This window comes from Neolamprologus multifasciatus, chromosome 15, assembly GCF_963576455.1.
Source record: "Neolamprologus multifasciatus chromosome 15, fNeoMul1.2, whole genome shotgun sequence".
In the NCBI taxonomy this organism is placed as follows: domain Eukaryota; kingdom Metazoa; phylum Chordata; class Actinopteri; order Cichliformes; family Cichlidae; genus Neolamprologus; species Neolamprologus multifasciatus.
Window position 1 is genome coordinate 14245513 of NC_140453.1, and position 14072 is coordinate 14259584.

Sequence of the window (14072 nt, forward strand, 5' to 3'; positions counted from 1 at the left end):
AACGTAGGTCGCCCAGTAAATCCACAGGTTTGCTTTTATGCTCAGCTCTCTCTTCACCATAAACCAGCACAGCATTTACATCACTGCAGATGCGCCTAAGTATTTCTACTAAGTATCTTTTTTGGGTTGGATGTTGCATGCATGCAACATCTTGTGCAGCTTTGCACATGAATGAGCAAAAACTTATCCACCCATATCTTGTTTTTTAAAAGTCATTAAAGATCTTTGCGGTCATTTCACTCTGGAAACAGCCCACTTCAAAGAAATCATTAAAAGCCCCAAATTACCATAGCATTCATACAGATGATGTCTGGATATGAACATCTTCGGTAGGCTAAGCTTTACAAATGTTCTGATGTAATTTTTCAAAAGGAAGCAAATATTGTATTTTCTCAAGCTTATTTATTTAGATATCCAGAGCAGACAAGCATGATATCATCATTACCCATAAGGCCTCAACCTAATCACTAGATCAAACACTGGCACTAAATTAAAGACTCCTGGGGATAGTCGCTGTGAAATGTGAGATTGAGAGAATGAACTGTTATCGAACAGTCTTTACAAAAGTAAACAGTTCTCACGCTCTCTGAAAATGCCGACGGACTAGAGCCAAGTGAGAAAAAGCTAATCCTCAGAGTTCAAAGCAATCAAGTTAATATATTTTATGTCTTAAAATGTTTTCAAATTGGAGCTTCATTTCTCCAGGGTCCAGAGTTACACTGGGAAAAATCTGTACATAAAATGGACACAGCCGAGTAGCTTATTTTTTTCAATAACTAAAATCCAGAAAAAGAATTTAAGTCACAACAGTAGTCGCCTCAAGTCGCTTTATATTGTAAGGTAAGAACCCTACAATATGAAGAGAAAACCCCGACAATTAAATGACCACCTCAGAGCAACCACTTCTCAACAGTGGGAAGGAAAAACTCCCTTTAAACAGGAAGAAACCTCCAACAGGACCAGGCTCGGGGAGGGGCCATTTGATGCAACTGGTTGGGGGGTGATGGGAGAAATAAGAAAAATAAATAAGATAAAACAAAAAGAAAATACGACAAGAAGAAGCTGGTGTGAGAGAGTACTTGTCACTGCCATGAATGAATGGCTACAGGTGGTATGAGGGGCCGTACAAGCCAAAATTCTTTCTTTCACTTTCACACACATATATTCTTTTTTCACATACATATACTTTCATTTTTATTCTCATATTTACACATATTTAACATGCATAATGCAATATTATGCTCTCTTATACATGTGTTGTCATTCATGCAAATAACATATGTATGTAAGAAGAGAGTGCATGCATGTCTAAAGAAAATATATGTATGCAAGAGAATAATGTATGTGTATGAAAAAGTATAGTGGAAACATAAGGAGTAGTGGAAATGGAAGGTAGACTGTCTGCACGGCTGTGATTGGCTGAGAAGCACGAGCCGGTTACTCTCAGGTGTTTAACAGCATGGACGGGGGAGAAGAAACTTGAGTACTTCAGCAAGCTTTGCAATATCAGTCTTTTCGATATCAGACACAGAAACACTTTGGCAACTGAAACCACCAATCAAGGAAAAGGTAAGAACAAAACAGGATGCTACTTAACTGCACATTTGCCAAATACAAAATATTAAATATGCTTTGCTGATTTAGCAACACACTTTGTTACAACATTTTAGCACTAGCTAATTCGTTCAGATAAGCATCCACATTAAAAACAGTAAAGGCCATGATGTTTATTTGAATATTAGTGGCACTATTTGTACTTGTGACCCAAATGTAAGTTGATGCTTACTTTGATATTATTTTATACTAAATTATCTTTATTAATGTGGGAGGTGGTAGCTACATTAGCTTGAAGAAGAAGACTGAAGAAGTCACTTGGATTAGTGACGAAACGTTTTTCCCACTGAAAACGTCCAGATGAACAAAATCAACTTTTAGGGTATGTAAATATAAAATTAAAATAAAACTATGTGAGAGTGTAAGTATATGTATGTGGAGAAGAATGCATGTGTGTGAAAGTGAAAGAAGGATTTTTGGCTTGTTCGGCCCCTCATATCTTTCTCTGGTTTCATAAGCAGTCAGTAAAAAAAAAAAAAACAGTCATCTATTTAAGTTCAGTGCTTAACTATTTCTTGCATTGTCAACAAATCTTGACGATCAAAACAAACAAAAGAATCGTTAGCTTCTCTTTGAATTTGTTCAATACATTCTAATATATTGTTTAAGTTATAATGTCATTTTCATTACTACTACTAATTTAACCACAATGCTAGTAAAGAAAACACAATGGCTTTGACCAGCTTCATTGCTTGGTTCTTCTGGGTTAGGTCTGGGTATGTCAAATAAGTTTTCCAAGTGTGTTACATTTTCTGGTTTAAGAGTGACTTCCTGCTTAAGGATGAACTTCCTGTGTTAGTAAATGCATACACGTGAATGTCAGAATTGGGATTGTATGTATATGTGAGGAAAAGAGTACAAATATCTATGCGTTGAAAAATAAAGGGTATATATATGCACGAGTAGAAATGGCTGCACCTGTAAGGATAATAAATGTATGTCAGCATAAAAATATGTAGCATTAATAAAAAATGGAATATGTGTGAAAGGAAAATTAATGTATGAGTGAATATACATGTATACACATTTTCATTGCAATGTTCACCCTGTGCTAACTTGCATATGACAAATAAAGCTGAAACCGATATGAAATAAGAAGAAAAGTGTACAAAGATGACAATATATGTACGCATGTGTGACAATATCTGTATATGAAAGAACAATATATTTACACAAGAGTGACATAACAAACTTTAGCTTGTTTGGCACCTCATAAAATGGACCACACCCCCCCCCCCCCCCCCCCCCTATATTTTTTCAAATTTACCAAATAGCTCACTATGCCTCTTCCCACTTAAACAGCTTGTTAGAAAGCCAGAGTTAAATTCTACATCGAACACCAATGGAATATTTAGTCTGTGCAAGCAGAGCAGTCTCAGCAGTGCGGCAGTGTGTCTGATATCTATCAAAGTGATTTCCCAAGGGGTCAGGGTTAAAAGAAAAAACAAAAAACGCTCACTGCTCTCAGTTCTAAAAGAAGTAGAAATGTGTTGCTGGCAGTGATTTTCTGCTAGTTCATAAAGCTCACTGGCACAGTTGAAGGGCCTCTGGCCTCAGGTAATTTGGTGAAGAGTCTCAGATTGTCACCACACTCTCAGTGGGAGCCACTTAAAGGATCAGCGCCTGCAGATCAATCTGAACCACTGTAAGCTTGGATGGTTTGTAGTGGGAAAGCAAGCACAGGGCATTTATGCTGTAAGAGTGACTAAACAGCTGATGGTAAACCACTGAAATACCCTGCTACCCTGACAAAGAAGCTTTATCATTTTTAAGATTGTTTTGTTTTTGCTCTTGTTAAAAGAACTAGAAGGTTCATGAAGAACACTGAGTCAGACACACTCATAAACTCTCATAAACAACATATTATTCTAACCATAACACATTGTAGCACGGTGACACAGTGGTTAGCACTGTTGCTGCACAGCAAGAAGGTCCTGAGTTCAATTCCAACATCAGGCCGGGGTCTTTCTGTGTGGAGTTTGCATGTTCTCCCCGTGTTTGCGTGGGTTCCCTCCGGGTACTCCGGCTTCCTCCCACCGTCCAAAGACATGCAGCTTGTGGGGATTGGATAATCCAAATTGTCACTAGGTGTGAATGTGGTTGGGGTTAGTATCTTGCCCAAGGATACTTGGGCAAGATACTAGCCAGGGATCGAACCACCAACCTTCTGACCAGCTCTACCTCCTGAGCTACAGCCACTCCATTTTATTTAGTGAATCTTTTATTGTATCTCAAATTATAGCTTCATAATGATTACAGGACATCACATTACTTGTTCCTATCGCTTAATGATGCAAAATTATCATATAGAAATAAAAAACCTTAAGTTGTGCGCTATTTGAACATGTTGCCCGCCTGCAGCACTAAAGGACTCCGTGAGAGACGTCTGTCTCGCCCTAGCAGCACCTGTCCCTCTCGTCTCGTCCTCTTCAGTTCGCCTCAACATACGCTCGTCATATTCTGTGATATGATTTACTGTGAGGTATTTGATGAGGTTAGTGGTGTTGCCACAACACCTGTCTTGCCACATGTATCACAAACCACGTCTCGGCTGTTTGTGTAGGTAAAATACATCCACACATGACTCCAATTACGCTCAGCCATTGTTGTGAGTGCGCACACTAAGGGGCTGGACACATTTATACAGTCATATTTCGCATATGACTAAGAAAGGCGGAAGAGGAAGTAGTTTCTTCCAATGTAGACAATCTGAATGATATAGTTTCTTTCCACTGTGTTCCTGTTAATGATAAACTACAAATTTACCCTAAATTACTAAAATATTAATATTTTAATGTGAGAATTGATTCTAGAACATAAATGACTGGTATCGGAGGAATCGATATTTCAGTATTGATCCGCACATAACTAGTGTCGGATGCTTGAGACGTCCGCTTGAAGATGCTTGAACTCCCTGCTTGAGTATTTAATAAGCAGTTAATGTCATTGTATGTTGATATTAATAAGTGCTTGTCTTCAATGCTGAGATATTTATATCATAACACTTGTTTTTTGAGTTGAAAATTGGTACGTGTCTTTTGATATACCAACCTCAACATCTCGGGAGAAGTCACTTACAACAGAACAAGCTGCTGTTAACCAACACGTTGATACATACTCATATGTGTTTACAACTACATTAGAGAGCACAATAAAGTGCTCACTAAATGCTTACACACTGCTAAATGGGGAGGGGTGGAAAACAAAGTGTTCCTGGCTCTAATCTAATCTCATCTAATATAAGTTAGAGAAAATGTGGGACAGCTAAGTCACAAAATTTAGTATTATTAATAACATGATGTTACACAAGTTCAGTCATTGTAGATGTTTTCTTGTATTAAATTAAAGGAATTGTACAATTTGATTTTACACGTGACTACCACTTGTTATGTAGTTTATTTTAGTGACACTTTGAGGGTGTTACCAAAGCGTAGATGATTACAAATAAATTACAAAAAATCCACCACAGCCTTTTCTTTCTACACATTTTGTGACAATATTTCTGTATCTTTTGTATTTGTATCATTGTATCTGAAAATGCAGGTACATCAGTAAAAACACAACAAAGAAAAAAAAAATACTATGTTTGAAACAGTTTGAAAGCTGTTACATATTAGCAGATGTAAATAATTAGTATCCCCTTCTATAAAAGCATGTCTTATTTGCACATTAGATTTGCATTTTCTGCTGCTGTATTTCAAGACATAAAAGGATGAGTGCAAAGTTAAGTAAACAAACATGCAGTAAGTTTGACAGTGTAAAATGAGTGGGAAGGAGCAGTCATTGAGTCTTTTCATGTCCGCTCATTGGCTGGGTGTCATTACGTTTGTGTTTTGTTTTGCCCCCTCCGGCATCCACAGAGGAAACCCATCCCTCATGAGCAAAGTGCACGACGGAGGGGGTGCTCACCACCGAGGCCCTGGTCTTCTGCCTTGTCATTGGTCACGGCGAAACCTACATCAGTTTAAAACCAGACACCACTTTCTTCACACAGCACAACCCCCTAAAAAGAGAGCTGAGGAGGGAGAGGCTGCACGAGAGATAAGCAGAGTTGGTCTCAGGATGCCTGCATATGCCACCAACATGAGGACAAAGTTCCCCATCATAGCCTTGATTTTGGAGATTATCACCATCATCCTATTTGCGGTATTTGTCGTCTATGATGATGGGGAACATGGACACCATGACTCACACGACACCCACAATAACACTGACCATAAATTGAAGCCTATGGACCTCTACCCCAGTAAGTCTACCTGGAGCCGCATGCTTGCTTGCTTGGTCAACATTTTATTTATAAATAGATTTTTATGAATGTTATATCTGTTATATCACAGTGTTGAGACTGCATCTAATTATTTGGCTAAAAGCAGAAAATATTAGTCACACTGAAATTTTACAGAAAACAAGATGACAAACATTTTGCTTGTTTCTCATAAAAATAGCAAAGTAAACAACATTTCCACATTTCTTTTTACTTTCTTTTTCTTGAATAAAATAAATTATATTTTAGGGGTCTAGTTAATCAATCAGTTGCTTGCAAACACAAATTAGAGGTTGTTTCCAACGCAGGTCAACTAAATGCAATAAAAGGAGTCATGGGGTTGAATTCTCATCTGTCACAAGGTCTAATCAAACACATTCAGCTGAGAAAACAAGTGAATCCTGTTGGGAAAGGTGGAGGTCACATGTGATTTCATTACTGTGTCCAAAAAAAGGCTCATAAAGGACAGTCAGGTGGAAGCTGGAGGTTTTGTGCTGCATTCAAATTGATATTTTTCAAGTTATCCTGCAGTAGCTTTAGCATTTTTTGTGGGCTCTGAGCGGTTTCTACAGTTAAGCGGCTTCTTTGCAGCTTGTGCACTTATCTGCATTCAGATAGCTGCTGTTTTACTGCGTGAGTGCCTGCTCATGATTGGGTGGGGCGGTTGTGACACCCAAGAGATTAGCTCAGCATTGAAGCTGACCGTATCTTCTGCTTCACATGGGATGTTTAAGTCACATACGTTGACTATCAAGAAATAAATTCTGAAGTAAAGATCACATTTAAGGCTAGACTCTGCTGTGAACTCTGCTGTGTCTTTTCTGCACAAAACTTATGTTATCTTTGTAACACTCTATTAATTCCCAGTTAGTCATGAAGGAGTAAAATATATGCAGTGATTTATCTTCAAAAGTTCAGAAGGGATACTTGTTTTTGGAATAACAGGCCCAGAGCTAAAACTTTTGCAAAATTTAAATTATGCTTGATAATCTAAAACCATTAGCATTTAAACTGGGACTGCGCAATGTTAGAAAGCATGAGGCTTGGGGTTGCATGCTGAAAGAGATCCATTATCTCACACATCCCAGACTTCTGCAATTACAAGCTCAAAGGACAACAAATAAGCAGTTAAAATATGCAATTTGCAGAAGTAAAATTGTGGTCATCTGGTATGAAAAAATACCTCAAAAATGTTGTAATTATGACACTTTGTCTTTCATTTCTTCTTAAAGAGTGATTAATATGCTAAATTAAACATTAAAGTAAAGGAAGACTTTAACTTAATACTTTGTGAAATGAAATAATTATTCATCTTTTTTATGTGTGGCTTGAAAAAAAAAAGCTGCACATTTGCACCTGAGGTGTCTCTCGCTTGTCTTGTTTCAGCCAGTTCTTCAGAGGATTCGCGTTACCTAACATCTAGGCGTGGTGCCAGTCACTGTGCTGCTTTCCAGTTTTATCTCATCCCTGTCCGCAATCTACTGTTCACTACTACAAAGAGAGCAATTCTGACTCACCCAGCTGAGAAACAGAGAGGGGTGCAAGTTATGGGGCAAAAAGATTTTCTTCAAAACAGCTTCATGGAGATAAGCTTAGTCAGATGTCTACACATCAGCTTGCATGTGCAGATGTCTTCAAAATGCTGATTGTTACTGATAATTAAGACTAAAAGGGAAAGATGTGACTCTCTTTTGGTGTTTGGTTTTCATGTTGAACCGTCAGAACCTGGAGCGTTTTTATTATAATAGAGCACACAGTAATCAGATGTTGAGCTATCAGGGCTTTTAAGCACATATACAGATTCCTGACTAAAGCAGATGTGAGTGGGTTTGTATGTTTCCCAAATACCCAAAGATGTGTTAGAAATTTGCTGACATTCTATATGCAGAAACAGTTTATGGAAATAGATGTGGATGAATTTAATCTCCCCCATTATCACCATTTGAAAGCTGCTGCTTGTAAAATAATGTACTCTGATGTAAATGGCGCATGGGAGCCTGACGCTTTAAACAGCTTTAACACACCTACGTCTGAGCTTTTTCATCTAGGGGATAAAATCAAAATGTTGAGATTAAGTTCACATTCAACCTCTATTTTTACTTTTCAAAATGCTAAATCATAATAAATACTTCAAATTTTTAACATAAATGTCTATCTACAAAATATGAAGCAGATGATACTTTTATAGTATAATACAAGGCCGCAGCTAGGAAAAGCTGATCTTGCCTTAGCACAAAGACTGGAAACAACTAATCTGACTATTTTACAAGTCAACAAAAATCTCCAAAGTTTAATGTTTAACACATTTTATGTAAGTGTAAAAACAACATGTTGTCAGACTGTTTCTTGGCAGCGTATAGTAACATCCTGCAGCCTTTGCCATTTGTCTGATAAACTACTGAAAACTTTGTGGTAATAACACTTCAGCCATTAAACAGATGAGATGTAACATGTAAAATAAAGAATTTTAGAGGCTTAAACTGGCAGATCTTTTTGCTTTTCTTTAGGGAGTTCAAAGTTGGTCTTCTCCATTTTCAGTCTTTGTGCTAAGCTAAGCGAAAAGGCTGCTTTATATATTACACATGAACACAGCGAAACCACAGACTGTATATAAAAGATAGGCACACTCACATTGTTTATGGTCTCATTATGTTGAAGCTGTAATTTTAGCATTTTGGCTAAATGCTAGTAGAGACAACAACTAGAGAAAACTGTCTGTAGCTGTTTTTCTAGAGACAGACTATAGTTGGATGCAAAAATAGAGTCCTAAACTATCAGCTAAACTTCATAACCTTGGTTAGCAAGTTGCATTCATAATTTATACAGAAGCATAGTGCAGACATAGTAGACAGGTAGCTGCTAGCTGGTGTTGAGAGACTAATGTGCAATACCACACAACAGGCTTTTCAAAGCTACCAACACCAAAACATGGTCAAGAGGTCTAGTCCAGTGATGCTAATTAGCCTAGTGAAGCTTAGCAGATAGCCATTCACTGTCCAGCTGTTTATATCAGCACATCAGGCAGTTAGAATAGCCACACCCCTAAATAAACTCACCCTCTCTCTTCTATCCATACACCAAAACCTTATTTGTACCATGCTGTAAGCATGTTTACTTTCACTGTGAAGTATAACATTTTAAAACTAAACTAGCTTTCAGATTCTGCCACCAGTGGCCAGCAGAGGAACTGCAGGGTTTTTTTCGGCACTTGTTTTAAGTCATTTAAGTACTCATAACTAACTAAGAACAAACAAACTGAGAAGTGGCTGTAAAAGTATTCTTTAAGGCTGCAACACAGTGTGTCCTGTCTAGACAATAACAGACACATTATGTGCTCATTATGAACTAAGGAAGTGAGTCTATTGTTTCCCAGCCTACACATACATACAACTTGATATTTTTTCCACATGTGAAGCTCATCATAGCGAGCTTAAGGCCTTAAGGGAAACAGAAGTCTCCCTTCCTGCCATGATGATGACTCAAATCCCCCTAAAATGTATTTGGCCTTAATCCAGACTCATTTATCCTCACTTATCATAAAAATTTGTTTGTACCTTCTTACTGCAGAATACCACATATGTATATATACTTAATCAAGCAGGGGATATAAGATGAGCAAACTCCAAACCCTGCTGCCTTTTTCAGTCTAACGGCTGACAAAAAGAGATAAGAGTGCACAAAGCACCCCCTCCCTTTGAGACATCTTAAGTTTAGACTTATTAAGATCATATGCACTTAATAGAAAAGCACAAGGCCATAACCCCAACAGGGACAGTGGGGATATTTTCTCAGCATGCCATTCATAGTGTGATTGAATTGCTTTTCCACCTGACAGGTCACAGCTGACAATGAGGCCACTGTGGACAGAAATGAATCCTGAGAAGTCCAGCTACTTCTCAATAAGTCATTTAAACCACAAAGTTAAAAAAACAAAACAAAAAACATTCCACTGTGAGCAGCAGGGTCGCAGCAAATAATTTAGTTTGAACTGAATAAGTGCTTCATTCAATTCAATTATAAGACCACATTCAACTGAGGTTAAAGTGGGACTAGCTAACACAGCATTAACTGACCTCCCTTCTCATGTCCTCAGTGTTTCAGGACGTCCACGTCATGATCTTCATCGGCTTCGGGTTCCTGATGACATTTCTCAAGAGATACGGGTTCAGCAGCGTGGGCATCAACTTGCTCCTGGCTGCCTTTGGCCTGCAGTGGGGCCTCCTCATGCAGGGCATCTGGCACCTGGAAGGGGGCAAGATTAAAGTCAGCATTTTGAAGTATGGCTTTCTTCGCTGCACATATCGCTTTTCAAAAACAACTGCTATAGGAAAAATGCACATGGCTGGCTGTAGGTTTGGGGTTGCTGTCATGATGCAAGTCCCTGAGACTTGCACAGCCTTCTACATCATTACCAAGTACATGCTAAATAAAGCCAAATCCTGCACATGAGTAGTTCTAATAGATCACAGATGATGTCTGTTGATGTTTTTTCTAAGAACTTTTGTCCTCACTCCTGCAGAATAATCAATGCAGATTTCAGCACAGCTACGGTCCTGATTTCATTTGGCGCCGTTCTGGGTAAAACCAGCCCTGTGCAGCTCCTCATCATGACCATACTGGAGATCACCATCTTTTCCGTCAATGAGCATCTGGTGGTTGCTATCATGGAAGTGAGTTCATAGTAGCAAGTGCATGTGTGTCCATGAACTGAGCAAAAAAACATAAATCCCAACATAACAACCATGAATATTCACTGTTTTATCAAACACTACTGTGGGTCTATCATGCCTTTCTCTTCAACAGGCTAGTGATGTTGGAGCATCTATGGTCATCCATGCTTACGGAGCCTACTTTGGCTTGGCAGTGGCTCGAGTACTTTACAGACCAGGTTTAAGAAATGGACATGAGAACGATGGATCTGTTTATCACTCTGATATGTTTGCTATGATCGGTAAGAGAGCACTGAAAATAATTCTGTGATCATATATTAAAATGTGTTTACAGAGATAGTTTTCCCTTCTTTCCTGTGACTTTCCCTCCCTGGTGCATCACTGGCCTCCAATGGAAGTCAGACTTATGCCATCTAGTGGACACAGACAACTGTGCAGCATGGACCTTGACGTTTCCGTTTTTACATCCTCTTCTACAGGAACCATCTTCTTGTGGATGTTCTGGCCCAGCTTTAACTCAGCCATCGCTGAACCACCGTTGAGCTACACTCAGCTCACTGCAGTGATCAACACCTACCTCTCCCTGGCCGCCTGCGTGCTCTCTGCCTATGCCATCTCCAGCCTGGTGGAGCACAAAGGAAAACTGGACATGGTCTGGCAACTTTACTCTAATAGTTATAACAGCGACAGTTCACAGAGTTAAAAGCAGAAATTCAGTCATACAGTTGTCTTTATGTCTTTCTACTGCACAGGTGCACATTCAGAACGCCACCTTGGCTGGTGGTGTTGCAGTGGGAACATGTGCTGACATGAGCATCGGGCCATTTGGAGCCATGCTGATTGGGCTCGTAGCTGGCATTATCTCCACCCTGGGATTCAAATACCTAAATGTGAGTCAAAAGAAAGACAACTGGTACAACCTGGTACAGGCTGAATCTGAATTAACAATGTGTACTTTTGTTGGTGACTAAAAATCCCCTGTCATTCCTTCTCTGCAGCCTATACTGGCATCCAACCTGGGTATCCAGGATACCTGCGGTGTCCACAATCTGCATGGCTTGCCTGGCATCCTGGGCGGGCTGGCTGGAATTGTGGCTGCAGCTTTGGGGAAAAAAGATGGGTAATAGTCACCACACACACTATCTCACCACAGTATTATAATAACCCATATATACACACATAAAAGCAATATGGCTTTGACACGATTTACTTCATTTAAAAGTCACTTCTTCTCATCCTGTCTCCTTAGTGCTAGCGCTGCCATGCAAGCTGCTGCCTTGGGTTCATCCCTCGGGTTCGCTTTGGTTGGGGGTACTATTACAGGTGGGCAGAGGAGATTAATAAAACCATAAATGTTACACCTAACGGCCAAATTGCTCAATAGAAAGACATTGAGGTTTAGAAAAGGGTGATCAAACATTCATTTTCTTCTTTAAGGTCTAATAATGAAGTTGCCTTTCTGGGGACAACCTCCAGACCAGAACTGCTTCGATGACTCTATTTACTGGGAGGTAAGAAATCCCATTCCTCATAAATATTATCTTCAGGTCTCTGACTGTCTGGTCCGAGTGGCAGAAGGCAGATTTGTTTATTCAAGTTATTAACTCAGATAGACGTGGTTCATATATCAGTATAACTAGAGAAAAAGAGCAACTGAGCACATCCAGGCACAAAAACTACACATACCTGACAAACACCGTGTTTTAATAATTAAAGTATTAAACCAGAGCCAAATAATAAGCAGTCAATCAGTATATCATTAGATACATATTTTAATTCACAGAAACACATTGTGCATATCATGCATGTCCATAAATGCATTGTGCATTTGTTTGAACTGTATTTTGCTTGCCTGGTGACCATTTATGCCACAGACAAATAATTTGCATTGCTCGTTTTCCAGGTTCCTAATGAGGAGGAAGAGAACGAGGAGAGCCTGGCTCACGGAGATCAATCAAAGCACAAAGCAGATGTTTAAACAATTGCCCACGATTTTGCCTTAGCTATAAATGAAGACGTTTTTTAAAAAGTCACAGTTCAGCTTCACCACAAAATCAAATATCAGTTTGTTGATCCAGGATTCGCTTAAACGTGGTGCTTATTCCATTTCTGAACTGCTAACCACGCAGTTATTTTCATTATAGTAAAGTTTGAATTTGTATCGGAAAGAGCACTTAAACATTTCCGCATAAAAGCTAAATATATATATATATATATATATATATATATATATATATATATATATATATATACATATATATATATAAATGCATGATAAAAATTTTAAATTTGGTTAAAACTTCAGGGATTTTTTGACTTTGATTTATATTCACGAACCGCTCCACAGCTTCACTGCTGACACACTTGTATAAGCTCTTTTTTTAAATTTTCATTTTATATCATAAAAAAAACATAAAAGCATATTTACTATATGATTACAGTGTGTATTTTTCTTATACATTATATTTTTCTGTAGAAGCTCGAGCAGAAAAACTGCACTTTGACCTCACTGGAGAGGTCAAGTCAGGCATTGTAAAAACCAGCAATGTGGCTCTGAAGTGTGCAGGGACAGCCGTATGATATTACTGCAACTAATAAACCTTCCTAGCATTTTCTATCTTTCTGAGCGCAGCTGTAGAAAAGTTGATTGGCTGTCACTGGGTGAGCTGGGGTTTGTTTTTCACTCTGTTTTCTGTTCAGAGCAAATGTATTCCTACATGTACATACAGTTTAGATCTTAGACATGGACATGGTCAGTCTTATCAAAGCTTTAAACATAGCAACTGGTACTGAATATTTTTCAGATATTATTCAAACAGTATGCAGTGCCGCGATGGCAACAAACAAGCTGTCATACCATAGATAGTATCATAATATTCATCAGTTTTCTTTCCTCTATTGCTGTGAAATTTGTGCACTGTGCACTCCCTCAATCTAGATTTTGAACAGCATGATGGCAAAGCACTGCAGGACAGGTTAAAACACGGGCCTGAGCGCTAGATAAAACTGACTTAATGATTTTCTTGTTTTTTCTCAAATGATCTATGATGCTCACACTAAAATGCATCATGATTTTGTATTTTTATACAGCTGACATGAGCTCTTATTTGTATGGTATACTATTACTGTCATAATAAACATGTTTTTGTACAGTTTTTGTGGTTATTTTAAAAGCATGTTTCAAGCATTTCAAGTTCTCAGTTTAACTAAAGAAATGTTGTGTGTGTGTATGTGTGGGGGGGGAGGGTTGTTTCTTTTTATTTTTTGTCTTGGATTTTTCCCTTCCTCTGTTTAAGCAATGAGAGACAGAGCATAATTTTAATTCTACACAATATGACCGAGTTAAATGATTACCAGAATGACATCAATGCATAATCTGACTCTTCGATGGGTGCATGGCTCAATTATAACTGCAATTTCTCCGTTTCTTATTGATTTTTTTTGATGGATCGCCATGAAATTTTGTTCAGACATCCATCACTCATCACTTGACCTGCAATACACACAATATACTTTAGCTCTGC

The 14072-nt window shown here is 38.5% G+C and overlaps 1 protein-coding gene across 1 annotated transcript; it reads left to right on the plus strand.

Annotated features, from left to right (window-relative positions):
* Nucleotides 1–5595: 5595 nt before the first annotated feature.
* Nucleotides 5596–13700, plus strand: rhag (Rh associated glycoprotein). The gene is made up of 10 exons (XM_085133853.1): nt 5596–5860; nt 9972–10155; nt 10398–10548; nt 10682–10829; nt 11028–11200; nt 11301–11438; nt 11547–11668; nt 11798–11871; nt 11986–12059; nt 12452–13700. The coding sequence occupies exons 1-10, from the start codon at nt 5677–5679 to the stop codon at nt 12524–12526; spliced, it is 1323 nt and encodes a 440-aa protein (XP_084989979.1). The 5' UTR covers nt 5596–5676; the 3' UTR covers nt 12527–13700.
* Nucleotides 13701–14072: the final 372 nt, after the last annotated feature.